Here is a 23,090-nt window from a genome sequence, read left to right on the forward strand (position 1 = left end):
CGATAAAAATACTGTTATGCATGATAGGAAAGAAGCCAGTAAGGGTTTTACAGGCCTCACCTTTTCAAATGCAACAAGCAAGTGTACAAGAAATCAAACAAACACAAACTATTTGTATGTAATTCAACTAAATGAAAAAGAGAAAACTCATAAATGGTCCCAAGACTTTTTCTTTAATAACACAAAAACTGATTAAATGAATAATATAAAATGCAAAGTGATTTCTACTGGGTCTATTTTCAGTATGTATTATATTGGACGTAACAGCTGCTTATGCAGAAAATGCACAATTTCCCTCGAAGCTGATGGTTTTGTAATGACCAGATTTTGATCAGTCAATGTTTTTAACTCAAACCTGACTGAATGAAAACATCTGGCTTTAAATTCACTGCTGTGGGGTCACATACTGACTCACTCATTTATAATAATGGTTCAATTTCCTGAATGAATAAGTGGCCAAGTATGATAATTTTGTCTCATCAGTTTAATGATTTTAAGCCTTAAGTGCTTTTTTCTTTAAAGGCAAAAGTAATAACGTGTATTTACAGTGTTATCGCTGTAATATGCCTCTGCAGTCCTCACAATAACTTGTGATGCAAATTGTGAATTAATGTAAAAATATTTTTACAGAACATAAGATTGATCAGTATAAAAATATGCAATATTTTCATTTTTTTGATGACCCAAAGGTAGCAAAGACACTCAGTGTCTGTTTTATTTAGTTTCACTACCTATACTCTCACTGAATTTTCAGGAAAAAAAAATGTTTATGAAATTTAATAATGACAGAAATGAAAACAAGTTGATATTTAAGTTTTTAAGTCTAAGTTAACACAACTGTGTGAATCAGTAGTCGTGAAAGAAAAGGGAGAACTGATCCAGTGCATCCTGTAGAGGCTACACTCGTGCTCTTGAATTCTCTGCCCATCAGCGGACAAAATCTAACACAATGGTAGCGGGACACTTGCCAGGCTCGTGGTGATGGACCATTCTGGTAGCCAGAGTCCTGCTCGCTCGGCCCAAGTCCACACCCACAAATCTCGGCCAAAATTGGCAGATCTGTTTTGGCTAAAGCCAGTTTATATTTGGTCCTGCAGTGCCAGAATATGGCAGAGAGCAGGCCTAATCGCTCTAACTCAGCTGCTTACCTGCTTACTAATGAGAGAGGCAGTTGCACTGTTTAAGCCGCTCGGACTCTGAGAAGCATACTGATGGTGAAATAGTTCAGTTTGTATTTGTGCAGCAGCGTGATGTTTTATTTGCACATGTACAGAATTCAAAAGTGCACTATTTTTTAAAACATAGACCATCATGTTTGAAAGTATTTGGATTGAATTATTGAACTAAATGCACTAAAGAAAATCCCCTAACTTTAGAGAAAGCGCTCTGCATTTAAAGCCACATTTTCTAACTTCACCTCCAGGTTTCATGAAATTGAGCCTTGAGGACAGACAAACATGCACAGAACTGAGCAATTCAGCTGTTTAGTCAGACTTACAACCCAGAGTTGCTACCCTTGCTCACCAATCTGTTTAATTATCTTGAATTTGAGTATTTTTGAATAACCACCTACAACCAACAACCACTTGTGGGCGAGAAAAATGTGTAATTAAAGCCGGTTATTATAGAAATGCACTAATTTTGTGTTACTCGTTCTGTCTCCTCCAGCTCCTTCAATAGTTCCCATCATGCACCAAATCAGCTCCACCATGAATAGCTTCACACTCTCATGGCCTCAACCAGAACAGCCAAATGGCATCATCCTCGACTACGAGCTGCGCTACTATGAAAAGGTAAGTGTGTGTGTGTGTGTGTGTTTCTGTAATGGCTGAAGTTCTTTTACTCGTGTCGCCTACTCTGCATATTCAACTGCATATAAATCCACCCAAAAACCAGAGCTCTCCTTGATATCTCTGAGCTGAGTCCCCCTGGGTTGATAATATGTTCTTTCGCTGTGTTCACTCTGCCTCTCCCACTGTTCTTTGGTTTCGGCTGCTGATGAAGCGAATAGTTTGACCTCTGCTCCAGGCCCACTCTGCGTAGTGCAGCAACCTGTCCCACTGTGAAAATGCATTGCATCTGGAGGGAGTCACATCGACCCGTCTGCTCACACACAATACGTCTGCTTTATTAAGTCGCCAGTCCTACCCCACGGAGCCTATGCTGCACAAGTATTGACCTGTAGGCTTTTCCCAAGGCCTTGAACATAATGATACTGAGAGATTGGAGACTTTAGCTTTTTTGTTTGGGTCCTTGTTTGTCCTCCTCAAGCTGATCGATAGGTATAGCAAAGTTGGTTGTGCAGTTTTTTTTTTTTCTCTCCAGTCCTTGTCATCCTAAGCTAAGATTTGGTGCACCTTCACTCATGTTCTGCTTTTCAAATAAAAGATAAAAAAATCAATATAGTTTTATCAATGTTTTTTTTTTTTTATTCTTTTTGTGTTGAGTTATTTACTTCACACAAACTCATTTTGGCTAAGGCTTTGCGATCAATATTCACAATCCCACCTTAGAATAGTTTTGTCACATTTAGCATTTTCTATCAGAGAGAACAACAATCATGTTTTTAAATAGTGTTTGCAGTTGGAAACTCAGTTATCCAATATTAGCTGCAGCGCTTTCTGTTTTCCCCTCTGGCATTGCACAGGTCATGAAATTGAATCTGATTGCGATGGCCCTGAGAAACCTTATCTGCCAGACAGCTTAGTGTCGTGTAAATAACACTTATACAGCCCCCCCCCCATTAGCTCATGAATATCAATGAAACCTAATCCTATTGATGTTTATGCAGTGCATCCTCACACAAATAGACGAGCACTGCGTAATCACAAATTAGTGAATTAACAAGGACAAGGTTGCTAATTGTACTGGGATAGCTCAGGTGACAGAGAGGTTGTACTCGACCCTGTCTGGCTCAGTCTTAATGCACCTACATATACCCCTATGTTTTTGTGTCTATCTGGAAAAATACTTCCCCTTGTGACTCTGAGTAAGACACAGAAGGAGAGTCAGAGTGATTGCTTTGTGACACACTGGGCTGTGAAGATGAGATTTCCACTACGGTGGTCCTCTTCTGACAAGCTGTATTTTGGATCTGACGCGGCTTTTTATAGGTTCTGAACAGACACTTCTTCAGCCAGCCGTGGCTGTCCAAAGTGTCAGTGTAGATGTGTTTTTATGCCTGATTAAGCACCAACCAACCAACCAAAAGTGCAGGTGGTTGAAGTTTTTGGCCAAAGAGAATCAAATGAAGCTAAATGGATTGAAGTGTAATTTCCCAGCCTGTTAAATTTCCCTATGCACATAAGTGCGTAATGCCATGTAGATTCTCTCTGTCACAAACCTTGGCATGGCTTTCTCGTGAGTTTATCTTCCTTGCTTTCTTGCCCATTCTGCTGTAAAGTGATGATGTGGCCTTTTGAATATGAGAGTAGTCACACTGTTATGGTTATGGAGTTGATTTTCTCAGTGTGCCTGCCACAGTCAGCTAGTCCTTAGCACAGCAAAGCGTGAGCTGTCTTTCTGCAAACTCCATCTCCCCGGGGAGCCACATATACTCACTGACAATGGCAACTTCTCTAACAGCATGGCATTGTCACATTATGTGTTGAGTAATACTTCAGGTTGTTCATAAAGGAATGATCTACTTCTCTCAGAACCTCGTCATAGTACTTGTTCGATACAAGTTTAGTTCTTGTACGCAGGTTTGATTGTTTGTTGTTTTGTTTTTTCTGTGACAGTGCAATACAGAATGTCATATGCAACAGTGATTGGACTGGTTCTTGATCATTTTTAAAGGGAGATATACATGCAAGGAAAAGTACATGCTCTGTGATGTTGTCTGCTGAGCCACCAGGACACCCTCTGGGGCCATAAAAAACATTGGTTCATAAGGTTGTCTGCTAGAGCTACAGGACTCAGGCTTAAAGCATGTCTGCTTTAAGTCACTCGCTGCAACTGCTAAAACCATGTAGTCATGCAGTCAGTGAAGCAGAATGTTTGCACAGATCTTTAGGTATTTCCTTCTTTATTTTTATTTTAAAATAACTGCTTTTGGGAAAGAAATGTCTCAATTGCACCCATGTCCCATATACAATACTGTGAAAAAGTTTCGAGCCACATTATTCTAAATTTAAAATGTTTTTGAGCTTTAGAAATAAGTGGCAGCTTTTTCACTCGTTTCCAGTACCGATACTTGTACCTGACAATTTTCTGAGGAATGTTTTTGTTTGTTTGTTTAAGCTACTCGACACTGACCTGTGAATCATTCAAGCATAAAAAAGGAAACTAACTCAAGGGATGAACCCGTGTTGTGTTTACACATAACAGACAACTTAGCAAAGAACCAATTTTTAAAATTACTAGCAGCGCTTCGCCAAAAACGTATAATTTGTTCCCATTTCTTTAGTTGAATCTGTAAAAAGTGACAGTTTGACAGTGATTAAATATTTTTCGCATCAACGGAGTGATTCCCAGAGGTATTATCTGAAAAGTTGGCATATCTTGGCATGGTGCGCAGTTTATCTTTAAATATGCTGAGGAAAATGAACAAGTGCAGGACAAAAGAAGATGTAGCAGGCCTAAAAACAAGCTGCAGCAGCTGAACAGTATCTGAAATTCACATTCTTAAAAAGTAGGAGGAAAAATTCAGGTGAAAGATGCATCTGGTCCTTCAGTTTATCCTTCTACTGTTTGCCGAGGTCTCATTAGAAATAGTCGGAGTGAATGACTAAGAATGGCTGTCAAGAAGCCATTCTTAGTGAAACGGGGAAACAAGACTGAGTTGTGCCAGATTACACAAGAACTGGACTGAAAAACAGTGGTAACAGGTTTCATGGAGTGATGAATCCAAAGAAACTGAGTAGAAAGCTAAGAGAGTTCAGGCTGTGTTGAAGCAGAAAGGTGCTCAAAAACTCTTCTTTATGCCTTATGAACTGTTTTTCCATGTATGTTTGCACATTTCATTTAATGATAAGCAACATCACTAAATGAACAACTTAATATTTATCATTTCTGAAAATGTACTGCTATATAAAATGTTAACAGTAATGATAATCGTAAAGCTGCAGAATAAGTCCAAATTTTCCATATATAGTAGAACTGCAGTTTAAGCTGTAGCTGCATATATAAAGCTGTTGGAAATGACTGCATTTTGACAATTTCACTTGAAACCTCAAGAAAATGCTGGAGGCTGTTCTCTCAACAGGCTTCGCTCACTTCTTCAACCTACCTTCTCATTCCAGAGTAAGCGGTCTCAGGACTCTGTAAATTGGGAACCAAGATTAAATGAGTCGAAGATTTGTTGAGAAAAAGTAGAATCGCATGCTCTCGTTCTCTCCATTTTTCTCAGACCCCTTTTCCTCTGGTTGCCTGAAAATTTGGGGAGGGTGGAAATAACGCAGCGTAGCGGAGGTCAGGCCCTCCATTAAGGCTGGAGCGGAGCAGCCACCGGCTCTGGTTACTGATTGCTCTGCTGGTGTCAGAGAGAGGGTGTGTGTGTGTGTGCCGGGATCTGTGTGTGAGCGAGTGTCAGTGTTTGCGTGTGTCGGCAGCAGTCCAGGTGTATCCATTCTGGATGACAGCAGTACTGTCATGCTACGGTGTGACAAATTCGAGAGCAAATGCAAGTTTTATGGCATGTCACTATGATCTGCAACATACTGACCATTAACACTTACAACTTTTTGGGGGGCGGTCTTACTGCAAATCTCACCTTACATATAATTAAAAGGTCCTCAGAAGAAGTAATTGGGAATGCATGTTATTCCTTTGTCTCAACTAAAAAAAAAGTTTTCTTTTTCTTTTTTTCTTCTTTTTTTTCTCTCGTTGGAACTTATGCAGCACTCCCTCAGTCCCTCAGCAAGAGCGCACTCTCTTCTTTTCTCCCTCTTTGTTTGTCTCCCTACTCACTTACCGAAGCCTTCTTGTAGGTCTCCAGGTGAATGGAATGCATACAAAGAGAAAAAGAAAAGGTGCCTACAAAGAACAAGAAAAACTCAAAGAGCAAAAACAAATAGGTTTCCCTTGAAACTTACATTAGATAAATTGAATTTTCTCACTTGTCTTTTACCATCCTCATTAGTGTTAAACATACAGCTTTGCAGAATCGCAACGAAAAACAAATGCGAGACCCTTTTTGTGTGGGGATAGAATTTGCTCTTACACTGGTTTAACTTCTTTACTTCACAAAATCATTAAGAGACATTGGGGGTCTTTAATGTCGTATTTTTATCACGACTATTATTTAAAAATAATTACCATTTTCTTTTTAGATTAGAATTCATGAGGCAGTGGTAATTATTTGCATTTGGAAATAAAAACTATCTACTCTCTGAGATTTAAATTGTTGCCCCCTACTAAAGTGGTTTTTCCCAACCTTAGGCAATATATTTTAATTGGGAACATTAATAGAAGATATCAAAATGTTGTCTTATATTCTCCCCATCTTTCTCTTTATGTGCGCGTGTGAGTGCACCCATGTGTGTGAGCTTTTCAATAAGACACATGGTACTACCAAGTTTGTCTCTGTGCCAAGGAGCCATGCTGTCCATTTTTGGTGTTTTTTTGTTTTTTAAAAACAAACAAACTATGTGTACATTGAGAGGTGTCTGTGTACACATAGTTTGTTTGTTTTTGCAGACCAAGTGAAGTGAAGTCAAATCAGGCTTTTTTTAATAGTCTTATATGACTACCACCTATAACAGACCCACAAGAGGAATCGTTTCGATTCAGAAAGTCACACAAAAATACAAATTTCCAGAAGTGAAAGGATGACAAGTGGCAGAGGAAAACTGGCACTAGAAGAGCAACTGGGTGTGTATTGGAATTTGAAAAAAAAGAAAGAAGTGACAGTCTGTTAATACCAATACAATTATAATTGCTCTGGTAGTAATACAATAATTCTAATAGATATAATAGATTCTCCATAAGAACTTCAATTAAAACATCCAAAATATATGCAGTGTCACTACTTTATGTTAGTCATGTAAGGGGTAGGTTATAATTAATAGACATGTGCTCGTGTATTAACAACAGTTCGGACAAGAAACATCAATAAAAATGAATCGATTAAATCTGTGAACCATATTCATGAGAGAGAGAGTTGCCTCGCTAAGTGTGTTTCGGTGATTTTATTACATGTCATAGAGCCCAAACTCCCCATATTGCTTACTCTCTGTCACCCCTGGCAACGCTTTTGATTGGCTGCTCCGCCATCTGCCTTCCCACCTGCAACTTTGTCTTTATTTAGCAAGTATGGGTGTGGTCCTCCTAATCCTCATTTGACTGGCAGCAGGGGAGGACCTCTCATGCCTGGAAGTCCCTCCTGGCATGGGCTTTCATTGGTTATCTCCTAACCTGCTGGAGTGCCAAATGCCAGCTCATTTTAAGTAGCAGATGTGTGTGTGCGTGTGTGTGTGTGTGTGTGTGTGTGTGTGTGTGTGTGTGTGTGTGTGTGTGTGTGTGTGTGTGTGTGTGTGTGTGTGCGTGTGTGTGTCACATAATCCCCATTTGACAGGCAGCATGAAAGGGCCATTGCTAGCTGGGGCTCCCCCAAGGGATGCTTGCCCATTGGCGATTTGCCATCTGTCTGCTCACCTGTCCCCCATTCAAGCTCAGCAGATGGGGGTGTGATTCAGAGAAATTCACGATGACTGATAAGCAGGAATAGGCAAATCTTGACCCCAAGTGGTCCGCGTGCACTGAACCATATCTTGGACCAGATGAATAGGTGACAAGGGTTTCAGTCTCTCGTGGGGCTTTTTGTGTTTCGTACCTCATTCAAATATACAAGCTGTTCTTCTGAAGTCAAGTTCCACAAGTATTTGTATGCAGCACACTGGTGAAATGGCAGTTTGTGTGATCTCATGTACTAAAGGTCTGCGAAATGATTAAACTCTCTAAACCAGTTACATCCAGCATTGCATTTATAAATATCTCTTTTCTCTCAGAGATAGAGCGAAAGCCTGTTGGTGTGATGCTCTCCCATCCCTGGCCCAAACATTTGTCTTCATCAAGCTCAGAGTGTCCAATAAGAGTTAATGTGATTGCTCACATTATTATGTGGGGGGGGCAGATTTCATAGATGTGTTTACCTCGTCTGCTCAATGACAGAGCAACTGGAATGATTCAATTACACCAATAAGATTGGATAATGATTTTGATGTGGGTTCCTTCTGCCTCGAGTTTCTTATCGCTTCCTACCATCTCCCCCCTCCCTCTCTACCTTTATTTTTTTTTCTACTCCATAGTGTTGTCAATTTTTTTTTCTCAAGTTTTCTCTGCATACTCATACATGTTTTGGAAGTTTTTATTTAGCATTAAACATGAGTTTAGTCATTACACTTAAGAAAAAGTTGCCTATATTTACACTGCACTACTAACTCAAGGTAAATTGGCCCCTTTGCATTGAGCTGCCCTTTTCCTTCTCTACCTCTGTCAGCATCTAGCTATCAGCAGCTTGCAGTGGTGGGGGTTGTGTAGGTGCAGTCTTATTTTCTGGCTGTCATATTCACTCTGGGTTATGGGAAGGTGACAGGCCATAGTCATTACTGATCCACAATAGCAGATACCTAAAGTGAGTCCCAGACAGGACTGCAGCAGACTGCAGACTGCCTCTGTAAGAGTGAAAATATAGTAATGTGCAAAAATCTTCAGCCACCCCTCATTTCTATATATTTTGCTCCCACTGACCAAAGTGCTACAAAATAAAAGTACGCAGAATAAATAAATAAACAAATAAACATAAAATAAACAGAATTGATAATACAACGCAAAATAAAAGCATCAGTAGAATACAAGATAGGATTAAACATGAGTGAAACAAAAGGATAAAAAAAGAATAATATACAAACTGCGTTAAACGCCAAGCCGAAGACGTGGATCTCAAGAACGAATTTTGAAGATTAGCAGTGAAGAGGCCTGTCTAATAAGAAACAGCAATGAATTCCACAATTTGGGAGCTGCTATGGCGAAAGCCCTGTCCCCTCTGAGCCTCCGCTCCTCGGCACATCCATGAGCAGCTGGTCAGTTGAGCGACGGGGAAGGGCAGTGCAAGTGCAGCAGCTCAGAGAGGTAGGGCGGGACAAGGCTATTTAGTCACCTAAAAACAAATAAAAGAATTTTAAAATGAACTCCGAAATGGACAGGCGGCCCGTGCAGGGAGGATAAAACAGGGGTAATATGCTCTCTTTTCCATGGTCCAGTTAAAAGTCAGGCTGCAGCATTTTGCACCACCTGAATACGACACCAACATATAAAGAATTACACTAATCCAACCGAGTTGTGATGAAAGCATGGATTCATTTTTCAAAGCGACTTTTCTTCAGAATGTTTTATTTTTATTTTTGCCAGTTGTCTCAGCTGACAAAAGCTGAATTTCGCCACTGGATTTCTATCCTAAATGGATATTCCAATTCAAAACTCAATACTTAAAGTAGAGGGAAAACACCTTATATTGAATGTTGCATGGGACGTGCAAGAATTTTTAAGCCATTCCTTTTCATAAACAAGTAAAATACTTACTCCCGGAGGAATTGGACTGAAAAAATAAATAAATAAATAAAAATAAATCAACAAAAGCAAATCCACTTCAAAGAACAAAACTGAGAATCAAATGTTCAAACTTCTTGCAGTAATTAAATTACCTCATAAAGCACATCACAAGCGACAAACCACGCAGTGGCGTTTTTAATGTTCTGACGTAGCGATTTCTCTTTGTAAACCGCAAGAAACGATTGCCTTTAATTACAATATTGTGCATGCGTGTAACTGTATAAATGCTTTTATATTTTACACAGTGTGTTTTAGACCGCGTACGTGCTCTGTCGTGGTTTGAAATTTTATTTGAAGTTCAAACTGGTTGAAGCCTTTTTAAAAACTGGTGTACAAACATATTACCACTGTCTGTTTAATACAGCATTCACACCGAAGCCTTAAGGAGAGCTTTTGCCTCGTCGCTCCTGTCTGTTGTTTATCTACTCTTCTCTATATCGACTTCTATTCTTTCTCTGTCACTGATGTTTATCAGAAGCACAGCGCATTTCCTGTAACATGCGACTTAAAATTTGTTTTAAATTCGGGACCATTTCTCCTTACTATTACCAGAATACGTGATTCCATCATAAACTTGATTGTTGTATCAGTGACTTGTGCTACCAGAAAATTTTACTGTTTGTTAGCTTAACTCAAACTTACCAACACTGGACTTTTCTGAATTCTGAATGGTGTGATTTAATCCTTTCATCTTCTGACATCTTCTCATGAAGTTATCTCTAACCTGCTGCCTGTGATCGTTGCTCTTTTCAGGACCATGCAGAGATTAACTCCACTATCCTGCGGAGCCAAACTAACACAGCGCGTGTGGAGGCCCTCAGGCCGGGTACAGTCTATGTGGTACAGGTGCGCGCACGGACTATGGCTGGCTTTGGCAAATACAGCAGCAAGATGTGCTTCCAAACCCTCACAGATGGTAAGGATTGCAGAGCCAGGAGAAACAGCTCTCCTTCCCTCTCGCTGTATCCTTCTCTGTCTCGTTTGTTTCATTTCATGCACAATAGCTCTTTTTTTTTCTTTTTCAGACGTTCTTGTCTTTGTATTTGTTGTTGCATTATTATTAGTAAGTGAGATAGAGGAGAGGCATAATGTTTGATTGCGCTTCCTATTTCTACAGCTAAATTAATTTCCCTCACAGTCAGGTTTGAGTGTGTGTGGGTGCTTCGGATACGTTGAACACCGAGTGTCTTTTGTTTGTGCAACTAACTGTGCTTGATCCAAAATGCTTAGCTAATTGGTTTTTCACCCAGCCCTTCTGTTGCTGGAGAGTTGTCCCAGAATGCGTAGCTGTGATTAGTAGTTGATGAGAGAAATTTTCTGCCATGCATGGCGGGGGGTTGTTGGAGAGAGAAAGGGCTGAAGATGGGCGGTAACACCTGGTGAACTGGCAAGGCTGGGGTTCATTTGTGTATGTGCAGGAAGGCGTGCTTGCAAAGAGTTGATAGCTCTGCCAGGCGGTCAAATTGTTGGAAAATCACATGGCTCAGTCAAGATGTATTCTGCTGGGTTTTCATAAGCGCAAGGCAACAAAAATAGCAACAAAAAGAAAGATATGAACTTATAGTAGCCTTTCCTACGTTTTTAATGTTCTGCATAAGATTTCCACTCTTTGTACCGTACTTGATGGCTAGCCTACAATGCTTATTTGGCCATAATTCAAAATACATTAAAGACAGGAGTGACATTTCCAGACTCGCTGTTAAACAGCAAAGATTACAATGAATGAGATGGTGATGATCTTGAGGGAGGGGAAGATGGGAAGCATGATGATGGTAATTAAGCCAATCATTGTGGCTATTTACCTGTGTGCAGAGCAGATGTGGCACAGTCACTGCCCCATTTACTCTCCCCAATAGTTCCGCATCAGCTTTCCTTGCGTATGAAACCATACTAGTGAATGTGAGCACATACATGCGCATACTTGATGCTCGCTCACACCAGCACAGCTTACGGTTCATCTGCTGGCTGGCTGCCACAGCACGGCATTCGTCGAAGCAAGCAGCAACACGCCAGAGGACTGCCGGCAACAACACCCACATCTCTGCCGCCTCCGCCTCTACCAGCCCCCCCCTCATCAAACCTGCTTCATTGCCCCATGAAGACAATAGAGGCACTCCACGTCATTTTTCGCAAAACATATAATCTCCTGTCTCTTCCCGTCAGCACGTTTTCATTCACCTCCACGAGGTGTCATTTTGCCACCAGTGGACGCGCAAACACACAATCAAACAAATCAAAAGCGACGGCGCAAAGTAAGGTGTGACGGAAAACGAGTGATTGGAGTATTGGTTATGTGATTGATGCCACAATTCTCTAATTGGCTGAGGCCTCGAGAGTTAACTAATTGTAATGGGAGCGTATTTGCTGTTAGAAGAGGTGTCTCTGTGATTTTTGGCTGTCAAGAAAAGTCAACATTCTCGTATGGGCGCGTGGTGGGCAGGTGGGGGGACCTCTCACATCTAATATACACTGAAAGAGAACAGGAAGACTACCCTAAAAGTTTGAGTAGCTGGAACAGCATTCTTACTCTTTCCTTGATTCCTTCCTTTGATAAATGTGTGAGTTGGAAGAGTGAGCAATTCCTGTCACATCCAGTTTCCACATATACTGCAGCTTTCACACTGCTTCGAAGATGCATTAGTTCTCACTTTATCACTTTAATCCAATGGGCCCATTCTACATGGGGGATTGGATTTAGAAGCTGCTGATTTGCCTGCAGCATGCTAAATCGTGCATTGCTTTAACTACAGGGTCTGCTGATGCCAAAGTCACAGAAAGACATGCTCGCAAATAGATAACTAAAAGATTCTGCTGTGTGGTATTTTTAAGCAGGCATTTATTTTGTCCCCTGAACTACCACAGTCAAAAACATGTTTGGGCTATATGTGTGTGATTGGCAGTGGATGACTTCCTTTCAACACCATAGAAACAACATTCCTAGGTGCATTTTCTTGTCCGCGCCTTTCAGACAGCTATAGCAACAGAGAAGGCGAGCTGCCCTCCTCGCTCTTTCTCACAACCAGCTTTATGATTTTTCTCTCACTCTCTGTCTCTCTTCTGATTTATCAAACACCACCTGTCTGTCAGTCTTTCAAATGCTCACAGGATTCCAGTCAGCACATCTCAGCAGAGAGATCTCTGTGTTTCCTTTATCCACCAGTAAACTCAGTCTAACCATTCTGCTCTGCCTTTTCTTCTCCTGCCAAAACACATGCATAAGTACACAGCACCACATAAACACAGACATGCTTCTCATGCCTTACCTAAGCCTTTCTCACTGCTTGTCTGTCGTGTCTTTGTGCAACCCAGATGACTTCAAGTCTGAGCTGAGGGAACAGCTTCCTCTGATTGCGGGGTCAGCAGCAGCAGGAGTGGTCTTCATTGTTTCCCTTATTGCTATCTCCATTGTTTGCAGCAGGTAACCAGATTTTCCTTTATCTTGTCTCTTGTAATACACTAAGAAGATGTTAAAAAATGTGTCACGTCGTTCAAACTGTCGATTCTTTTCAAGTTCCCAGTTTGTTTTGAAGGAAGTTGGAACTGCAAAAAATATACACATAGGGCATAAACCATTCGGTATGCCACGTTGGTTCTCATTGTCGCTAATAATACGTACTAAAAAATCCAATAGGTGACAACATTTTAGGTAAAATTCCACCAGACTCTCAGCATATATGGTTTGTGTCATTTGCTCTATTAATTATGTAAAAATAAAATTCAGTGGTGCGTAAGATTCCTAAAATTACTGACATTTATTGTAATCTTCTGTAAAAACATTTATGAAACATAACTGGTGTTGATTATGCTTTGGAACTTATCGTGTAACGTGCCCTACATACCATTTATTAGTGCAACAAGACTATCACTTGATTCAATGACAGGCATACTGAATAGTAAAGGCACGCACAAATTTGATGGAACGGGAAAGCAAAATTGTCATTTGAAATGGAATACTCAATTCCTTAGAGAACTTAACATCTCCTACTTTGCCCCGTTAAGCCAATTTCATTTTGCAGCGGTTTGTCACATTGTCACATTCACATCTTGCTCCACTTTAGATATATGAAAGTCAAATTTTCTGCAGGGCTGTGTGCAAGTTTGAGCAAGTAAAGTGTTCATCAAATGGGCCAGGCTCTTTTGATGCTGAGGCAGAGGAGACAGATGAAAAGGAGTGAGATCCTATCAAGGTCTAATTAAAAATCAGCTCATTTTCATAAACTTCATTTGCCATTTCTAACCCTTTGCAGCTGATTCAATTTCAGCCACGTCATTTTCAGCCGGTACACAAAAACACCAAAAGTAATAAGATCATGTTTACCTCTTTCATCTTGGCACCCCTCCCCCTCGCTCTCTGTCTCACGCTCTCTGTCTTTCCTTTCCCAACACTCATTGCACCGTTATAGGAAAAGAGCATATTCCAAGGAGGCGGTGTACAGTGACAAGCTGCAACATTACACAACAGGAAGAGGTGAGTCTGCTCTATTACTTACAGCTGCTCTAAGTTACTGGTTAGTTACTATCTATCTATCTATCTATCTATCTATCTATCTATCTATCTATCTATCTATCTATCTATCTATCTATCTATCTATCTATCATTTTCCTTTTCCTCTACTGTTGGACTATAATTAATAATGTAAGGCATTTAAAATGAATAATAATGCATTAAAGATATGGAAAATTTATGTAGCAAGTGTCTGTGGTTCTACTTTTCACCGTGACATTGACTGACATCTCTTAGGGCTGCACGATAGCCATGACTGAGTTGTGTTTTAACCACTCCCTGGGCATTGACTGATCAGGGGAAGTAGCCTGCAGGGACACACATATAACCTCTGACAAACACTCAGTCACACATGCACAAAAGAAATGTGTGTAAATTGGTGCGTCAAAGAAAGCCTTATGTACTGCCAACCTAGCAGTCTGAGAAAGGGTTTACTCAAGGGGATTGAATTTTGTTGAGCCTGACACAGCAAATGGCTTCAACACAGTTACTTTGTGTCAAAGCTACGAGAATGGTAGCTTGGGGCTTATTAAAACTGCTCTGGACAGAGGAGTCAGTTTTGCCACAGTCAGGGATGCACTGTAATTAACATAAGTCGTGAAAATAAAAGATAACAGTTGTTTGCGGCCTTAATTATCAAATGAAGGATCTAAGGTGGATACAAAATCAAATGCTAATAAGGAAACCTTCACAATGCCAACGCACACGAGGTTTTCCCCCACCCTGTGATGCATTGTTGTTTTTTGCCTTTCTGTCAAGGTTTGACTGGCAGTTTTGTAATTGCAGTATTCAGTGCAGCAATAAAATAGACCAACTCAAACAATTGCTTTGGGTGATCCTCCAAAAAAATGTGCCTGCCAGCTTTCACCCAGCTGTCAGCTCCTCCAGATGTTGCCACGCGCGTCTCATAATATCGCCTCATTTGCAGCCCACCTCAAGACAGACGTTGCTAATACTGTAAATTCAGTGGTGCAGCCTGATGGTCATGCTTATGCAAGAAATCAGACCTTTAACATTACACCAACTCCTGCTTGTGATGTTCATGTGAACACAAGTCAAATGCTGCTGCTGTGGCTTAAAGCGATCACCCCCATCAGATTCAGTGGTTTTTGTCATGTACAGTATCATCACTGTGTACACTGTTTAAGTTTAATTAAGTGGATTAATTCAGTGATTAAAACTATTTTGCAGTTTTCTCTTTAAAAACAATCAAAAGATCATTCCTGATTAAGTTGCTAAAATATTTATTAACCCGTGTTTTTGGGCAGTTTGAAAGGTTGGATTGCATCTGTGAACTGCCATCATCAGTCCTCTCCACAAAGTTCTATTTTGTCTAAGTATGACCTTTGGCTGGGCTACTCATGGTTTGCATTTTTTATTCTAATTTGACTCATACTTATTCTTCCTTTCTTCCATTCAGACCAGTGTTCCTATTGCAGTTCCTAAGAAGCCACCACACAGCACCGTGTTGTTATCTCCATAGCCATAGACATGTTATTAGACAGGAAATCATGCCATAGTGCTTGGAGTTCTACCCACTGAGTTCAATTTCTGTCTCATCAGATGAGATAAACTTATTCCTGATGCTGCTGGATGCATTTAACTGATGTTCAATAATCTCAAAGCAGCTGTCATATGGCTTAGACTCAGACTGGCTTCTTTTCAGCCCCCAAGACCTAAAGACATGATCTCAGTGCTTCTACTGAGATGATGATCCTACAGCAGGTTTCCCAGGTTTCTTATCTGCAGCAGACCTCCAAGCCTCTGCTTGATTGATCAGTGGGTTCTTTCTGAATAAGGCCCTTCTCCCTCTGTCTCAGTTTGGTCAGACATTTCTAAGAATAGTCTTGCTGGTTCCAAAATTATTCAATTTCATGATTATTAAGGCCACTGTGTTCCTTGGAGCACTCAGATTTAAAAATGGGTTGATATTTGCCTCCACGTATGTCTAGCCACAGTTTTATCACAGGGGCCTACTGTGTTCCTGTGACTCCATGGTTCAGCTTCTGTCCTGACATTAAGTGTGCTACTAGGACTTCATGTACTCCTTTTGCACATATTCCTAAAAACATGTCTTCACAGCATTATTGGGAGTTACCAACCGTAGAATAAACATTAGAATTCTATACTTTTATCTCCTAATTAAATCTATAACAGTATATAAAAAGTGAAGGAATCATATAAGTTCATTACTGCACTGCTCTGCACTCAGGTCCATGCACTAAGCATTTGCAGATTCTCTCAGGGAAACATTTCCTTTTAGCCTTTAACTCACACCGACAACCCATCTAAACGAGTTAACAGACATTTCTAAGTACTAAATGTCTGTGTTGTGCCCTCATGTTTCCACATGACTACCAACAAATTTTAAATTACAAATGTTCAGACCGTACTTGTTGCCCCGTAGCTGCAGATGTTATTTGCGCTTCAACATCTGGTGCTCACACCCGATGAGAATGGAAACTCACTGAAAAGAACTAGTTAATTATGGGTGGATATAAAATATGCTTATACTCCTTTTTTTTCTTGCATATTTCCTTTATATGTGCAAGTTCACTCTTCATCCTAAATATGTTCAAATATTATAATTAACAGGTTGAACCTTTCATCACTTTTCAAACTTTTCAAGGAAAACCAAAAGAGTTGCAAAAGGCCTGAAAAAAATCCCCACAAACATTTCACTTTCTTTTTTTAGTGACTCCATACAAAATGTAGATCCCTTATGTGCATACTAATAAGCCACAATAAATAATAAGTGTGTGTTTGACAAATACTTTTCTGACATCAAACAATGGATAATTAGTTAATATTCAAGACGGAAATGCAGCTCATTATATTTAGAGCCACGGAGTAGATTAGTCTGCATCTTAGACCTACATAAAACACTCTAGGGATATATTGCCCTGCACATAAATCACATAAAGTATTTAAATGCTATATAGTGAAATCACAAATATTGTCAGGCAAAGGGAATTAGAAGAAATTATGTTTCCTTGGTGACAGGCTAATGTATGAAACATTCCCTTTTAACTTAAAAAGATGAGCATTTATGGAGCTACTATTTCATTCGCAGACATTTTTGTTTGTCTTTGGGCAATATATAAAGTGTTTGTAGTAAAACCAGTAATCTGATTGTAGCCATTGCCAGTAATAGATTAATGTAAGCATTACGGCTCTGCAGTTGATTTGTGGATACATTAGGACCATTACGTAAACGACCGGGACAGACTAATAGCAGGCTAAATTTTGGACATTGGTGAAAATAACATGGTTAAGTGCATTGCAGTACACTGTAACTTATTACGCCTGCCAGCTAATAGAAATGAATAGAATCAACTTTATTGTCCACCAGAGTGGAAATTTGTCTGAGTACACTTAACCGTTTGGACAATTATGTCATAAACTTTGTTCTAATTTATTATATTAATCTAAGCTTTATATCTGTTGTGGTACGCACGTGTCCGTGAGCCACTGTGGCAGCCTTGGATTCTTTCCTGACTGAGTTGTTGTTTTATATGTTGGTCCAAAATAGAAATGACTTCTGGATACATTTGCTTCGTACTCTCAGATGGAGAGCCTATGAAATATTAAAGTAGGAATCTATTTTTTATCCAGTGGCCATAAAAAGACGAGTCCAGTTAACCAGGGCTGTGCCACAGGGAGGACGATAAACTGTTTGCATTTTAAATTATACATAAAAATGGGCTATGGACTGTGAATTAGAATGTAATGGCTGTACATTTATTTTGGAGGTATGTGCACAAGAGCTTGAGATTTTGAGTGTGAGCGTGCTGCCATAAGCTTGCTGTTGCGTGCTCCCCACTGAGATTTTGAGTCCTACCCAGTGGTGCCGCTAAGTGAGCAGCTTGGCGACATTTGTAAATCGAATGACTTTATGGAATGCAAAGCTGTAAACCCTCTGATGGATTAACTTGAATCCAGTCTGTATGGAATCTCTAATGAGCAATTACACTCACACAGACAGGGTTCAAAGCAATTAGTGTGGTAACTAGAATCAGCTTCTAGTCAAGAGCAAGGTGAGGCACCTTGATCCCAGGACTAGACCCTATTCTCTTTTTGTCTCCTGAGACTCCTCCCTCCTTCTCTGTGGCTTATGCAAAGGGCTAGGCACAAATTGACTTGATGGAGATGGGTTTATTCCAATCATGGCTGCAAAGATTTTGCCTAAACAGCTCTGAGAAAGAAGGCTGCCCTTGGGTGTAGCTGCAAAAATGATGATTTGAAGTCTACTTGCTCGCTGTCCATCTTGTGGCAGCATATTGAATTTGTTTACAAGTGTTTTACTTAGCCTGTCGGCACAGAAAAGCTGTACTTCTTTTTTTGCAAACATCGCCAGTCTGTGAACTGGTCTCACCTACTGTAGAGTGGCATAAAAAGCTAGTTGATAGCGTAGCGGCTTTATCTCTTTATGAGCTCCTATAGGGAAAGATTGCAGGAAAATTGGTTCTACCACTATCAAAGAGCAGATACTGCTAGGGTAAGGGATAAAGGGGTGAAAAAAAAGTCTACATTTACTCTTTCTATATTCCCTCATCTGTTCCTTTATCCCTTAATCTCCCTCCCTCTCTTTGTCTCTCTGTCTCGTTCTCTCTCTCTCTAGCTCTTTTCCTCTCGTAAGCACTGAATCACCACCATTTTGTTGTCTGCCTCTACATGTTTTGGAGCCAGTTCCTTTAATTCTCCACCTACACTCTTTGATGTGTTCAGTACACGTTCATTTTAATTTACACATTGCCGTGCTTTGGCCCGTCTCTAAGCATGGATAATAGAGCAAATGAAGGTATCATCATTTGCAGCGATCAAAAGTTTATAGTGATTATAAGTAATGCTGTGACTCTGTGATTTAAGCTAACACTTGGGGGTTATTTGAATTCACCAACCTTTAGCTCAAGACCCCAAAAGACTAGTTTCATCTTCTGGAAAGCTCACTGAGCACTTTGGTTGTTCTAGAACTCTCATTGCGAGCCGACATGTCTAACTGCCCCTCCCCACTGGGCTGCCCGACCCACTTCTCAGGCTCTCCGGGGATGAAGATCTACATTGACCCCTTCACCTACGAGGACCCAAACGAAGCTGTACGAGAATTTGCCAAGGAGATAGATGTTTCTACTGTCAAAATAGAGGAGGTCATTGGTGCAGGTATGGCAAATCTTCGTGCATGCATGCTTTTGTATTCTGTGTCTGTGTGTCAGATAAATGTGGATTGTTGAGTTGTTGTATGTCATATAAAAACCTGAATCTGTTCAAGGTCATGAAGAACAACCTTTCTGGCAGCCACTTCAGATGGGAACATGTCAAGGGCCTATGTCAAGTGTACTAGCAGTATATAGGCCACCTACCCAGGGACCTAATGTCATTAGAAATAACTCAACCCTCTCTGCCTTTTCTTTGTGCTTCTGTGTTTTTGGATCTTGTTGATTTTGGCTTTGATCATGTTCAGCCCTTGCATCATTTCTTCCCCATTTACTTTACATGTAAAAGTGCAGACATTTTGTTTCCTGTCCTTGCTTTCTTGTTTTGTTTTGTTTTGTTTTTCTTAGCTTGAGAATGACCTCTTATGTATTATTAAACTGTATATTAAAATTACAACTACATAATTAGGTCCTGATTGCTTTCAAGTGAATTCTGATTCAACTTAAGTTCAGTATATCCATGTGTTTGGTACATGTCCCTTTCTTTGGGATTGAACACATCTTTTCTCCAGCTGAGAGGACACATTGACATCATACATGCTGGTTCATATGGAGGCTAAAATACCCCTGGTAATGTTGCTGGGCCTGGAATAGCTTTGGAGCACAGGCGGCCTCAGCAAGCTAGGTGTGAGGAAGTGACAGAGATACAATAGGGATAAGGATGCAGTGGGATCAGCTAATTAAAGGTTTTTGTTTTTGTTGATTTCACTATGTGTTGTCTCTCCAGGACACCAAGGTGGTGATAATTAATCACATGGGTTCCAGAAATTTGCCAGATAGTGCTTGCCTGGTATTGTTTGATAGGGGGAATATAAAGGCACTTGCCAGCCTATGCTGTGTGTCAGAAGAGCCATACTGTATTATATGATAGCAAGACATAACAGGCTCTATAAAAGCACTTTAGGTAACTTTAAAAACAGACGTGAAATTTATGATCTGATTAACTCTGCTTTTGTGTAAAGGCTTTTCCTGCTAACAGAAGGAAATGAGGAAACTCTTTTTTTCTCTTTCAAACTAGGGGAATTTGGGGAAGTCTACAAGGGCCGTTTGAAGCTACCTGGCAAGAGGGAAATCTATGTAGCCATTAAGACCTTGAAGGCGGGCTATGTGGAGAAGCAGAGGCGGGACTTCCTGTCTGAGGCATCAATCATGGGCCAGTTTGACCACCCGAACATTATCCGTCTTGAGGGTGTAGTCACAAAGAGCCGTCCAGTTATGATCGTTACTGAGTTTATGGAGAACGGCGCCCTTGACTCATTCCTCAGGGTGAGTGATTTTTTTTTTTAATGCTTGTACTGTGTCACACAAAGTTGCAAACAGCTATATGACGAGATCTGAAGCCATGTGTGAGTTAAATGGAAGCTTGAAAATCTGAGACTGAGAAGCTAATTGGAAGTAAATTGTAAAGCAATCCCACTAAAGGAGTTCATGCTAAGAATCCCTCCTAATACAAATTGGAATGAGCCTTCTTAATCTGTCCAGTGCCAACGGAGAATATGTTTCATGACAATGAACTTGATTTCAGTCATTCTTAATTTGAAAATTTCCACACTGGCTAGCTTTATCAGCCTTTAATTTAATGCCTGGAGCTATTAATGGACTCTTCACTCTTTCTTTTATAGTCAGGATTGAGCGGACATACAGCTTAATCAATATTCAGCTCTCTTTTTTCCTGCTTCAGTCTCATGGATTGGTGTTCTATTCCACTTTGATCTAGGGTGGGTTTAAATGGGTTCTTTGAAGTTGGCTTTGCTAACCGCCACATCCGACTTGTGTTTCCATCGATCTCTCTTACCCTCTTATTTGTTACTGGGTTTCTGGGGTTCAAAGCTTGCTCTTCAGAGCATTCACACAGGGGTAGGGGCACCATTCTTGGAGTTTAAAGAGATGGATGCCTGCATGCCTGAATGGAACAATGCTCTAACACCTACACTGAGTAAGATTGGCTGCAGGAATCCGATTTGCTTATTTAATACAAGTATACTCTTCCTCTGGACATTAAAAGGATTTGAAAGGCAAGACAGGAACTCAGTGTGTTGATTTTGTAATTGCAAAGTGTAACCAACAAACAAGAAAAAAAAGGACACACAAGAAAAAATAAACTCAAAGATAACTCAAAATAAGGGTCTTGTATGTAGCTATAACAACATGACTCCTCTTGTTATCTGCCATGTGCATGTACCCCATGGCTGTGATAATAATGATCTGCTGCAAGGCTTACCTCATGCTACAGAAGAAGATGAGAATCCAACTGAGCAGCCTTGACTCAAACTGAATTTGATTACGGCACACGTTGAATGAGGAAGTGGAGTGATGAATTTAAGTCAACATGTGTTAATGATTCAGTAAGAAGAAACAGCGTAATTATTTTTTTGCCTATTAAAAATGGTTATATTAGCCTTTGCTGCAATCTGCGACCTCCAGCTTTGCTCATTTACAGCATGGCAACGGCATGACATAAGCTCTGCATTTTCATTTGTTTTCCTCTCTGTCCTTTAGCAAAATGATGGTCAGTTCACAGTGATCCAGTTGGTGGGAATGATGCGTGGGATTTCTGCAGGAATGAAATATCTCTCAGAAATGAACTACGTCCATCGTGACCTGGCCGCACGGAACATTCTCGTCAACAGCAACTTGGTGTGTAAAGTGTCCGACTTTGGTCTGTCACGCTACCTGCAGGATGACACGTCTGATCCCAGCTACACCAGCTCTCTGGTGGGTAATAATTGTGTTTTACTTTGTCTGAGTGTCATGGGGAAACTGTTATTCGCGTAGCGCTTATCTAAGTATAATTTCAAGTTTCCCAACGTCTTTTGCTGACATATAAACCAATTGAAAAACACCACCTATCAGTCTAATAAGTTTTGCTACTGACAATGTCTCACTCTTTTTGAAGGTCTTGCAAACCTTTCACCTTTTCAGCGCCTTTCATTTTATATGAGCTGTCACTCTTTGCTTCCTCATCCTCCTTCCACTCTTCCCTATACCCTGCAAGTCACGGACCGGAGGTCTGTCACATCTTCATTAGTGTGGAGACAAGTCTCCTCTGGGAAGGCTCTCTCGTTGGCATGCCCAGAGTGCAGAGAAACCAAAGGGCATTGCAGCCTCTCAAACTGACATCTCCCACCCTTCTCTCTCTCCCTCTTTCCACTCTCTCACTCCTCATTCATTATTACTGGAGCATCATGGGAGGCTTTGGCTCCTCATTAACTCCTCCACGCTACAGATCTGTAATTATTAGCAGCCATCGTTAGTTCATCTTCTGCCTCTCCTCTTTCTAATTCATAACACACTTTTACACCCTTGCAAACACACGGCGTAGGTCATTAGGACTCCTGACATGCCTTAGGTTGTGTGCTGGGATTTAGTTGAGTGTGTGTGTGTGTGTGTGTGTGTGTAGGAGCATATAAGGCACCGTGTGGACATCCACAAGCATGCACGTGTGTATCTCTGTTTGCTACGGCTGATGTGCGTGTTTCAAGGATCAATCAGTTATTAACACTCACACACACACTACATATATACATATATATAAGATACAGCAGTGTCTTAGCTGTTCCTAGGACTGCACTCTTCTGGACAGAGATCTCCGATTTTGTTCCTGGGATCTGCTGGAGCCGCTCACCTGGTTTGGGAGTCACCGCACCTAGTGCTCCGATTACCACTGGGACCATTGTTACCTTCACCCTCCACATTTTCTCGAGCTCTTCTCTGAGCCCTTGGTATTTCTTGAGCTTCCTTCTTTCTGATGATGCTGTCATTGGGAACCGCTACATCGATCACTACGGCCGTCTTCTTCTGTTTGTCTACCACCACTATGT

General features: G+C 40.6%; 1 protein-coding gene across 2 annotated transcripts in view; it reads left to right on the plus strand.

Moving 5' to 3' along the window:
* Positions 1–23,090, plus strand: part of LOC120727897 (ephrin type-B receptor 1-B) — a 170,407-nt gene that overhangs the window by 117,633 nt on the left and 29,684 nt on the right. Inside the window, exons 6-12 of one of the 2 annotated variants that reach the window (XM_040022503.1) lie at positions 1,669–1,793; positions 10,306–10,468; positions 12,862–12,970; positions 13,956–14,020; positions 19,028–19,216; positions 20,288–20,535; positions 21,769–21,984. In XM_040022503.1, the coding sequence (XP_039878437.1) occupies positions 1,669–1,793; positions 10,306–10,468; positions 12,862–12,970; positions 13,956–14,020; positions 19,028–19,216; positions 20,288–20,535; positions 21,769–21,984 (1,115 nt within the window). The remainder of the gene's footprint in view (positions 1–1,668; positions 1,794–10,305; positions 10,469–12,861; positions 12,971–13,955; positions 14,021–19,027; positions 19,217–20,287; positions 20,536–21,768; positions 21,985–23,090) is intronic. The other variant, XM_040022504.1, reaches the window with a different exon arrangement.

The sequence above is a fragment of the Simochromis diagramma genome, unplaced genomic scaffold (genome assembly GCF_900408965.1).
Source record: "Simochromis diagramma unplaced genomic scaffold, fSimDia1.1 OVJJ01000205.1, whole genome shotgun sequence".
In the NCBI taxonomy this organism is placed as follows: Eukaryota; Metazoa; Chordata; class Actinopteri; order Cichliformes; family Cichlidae; genus Simochromis; species Simochromis diagramma.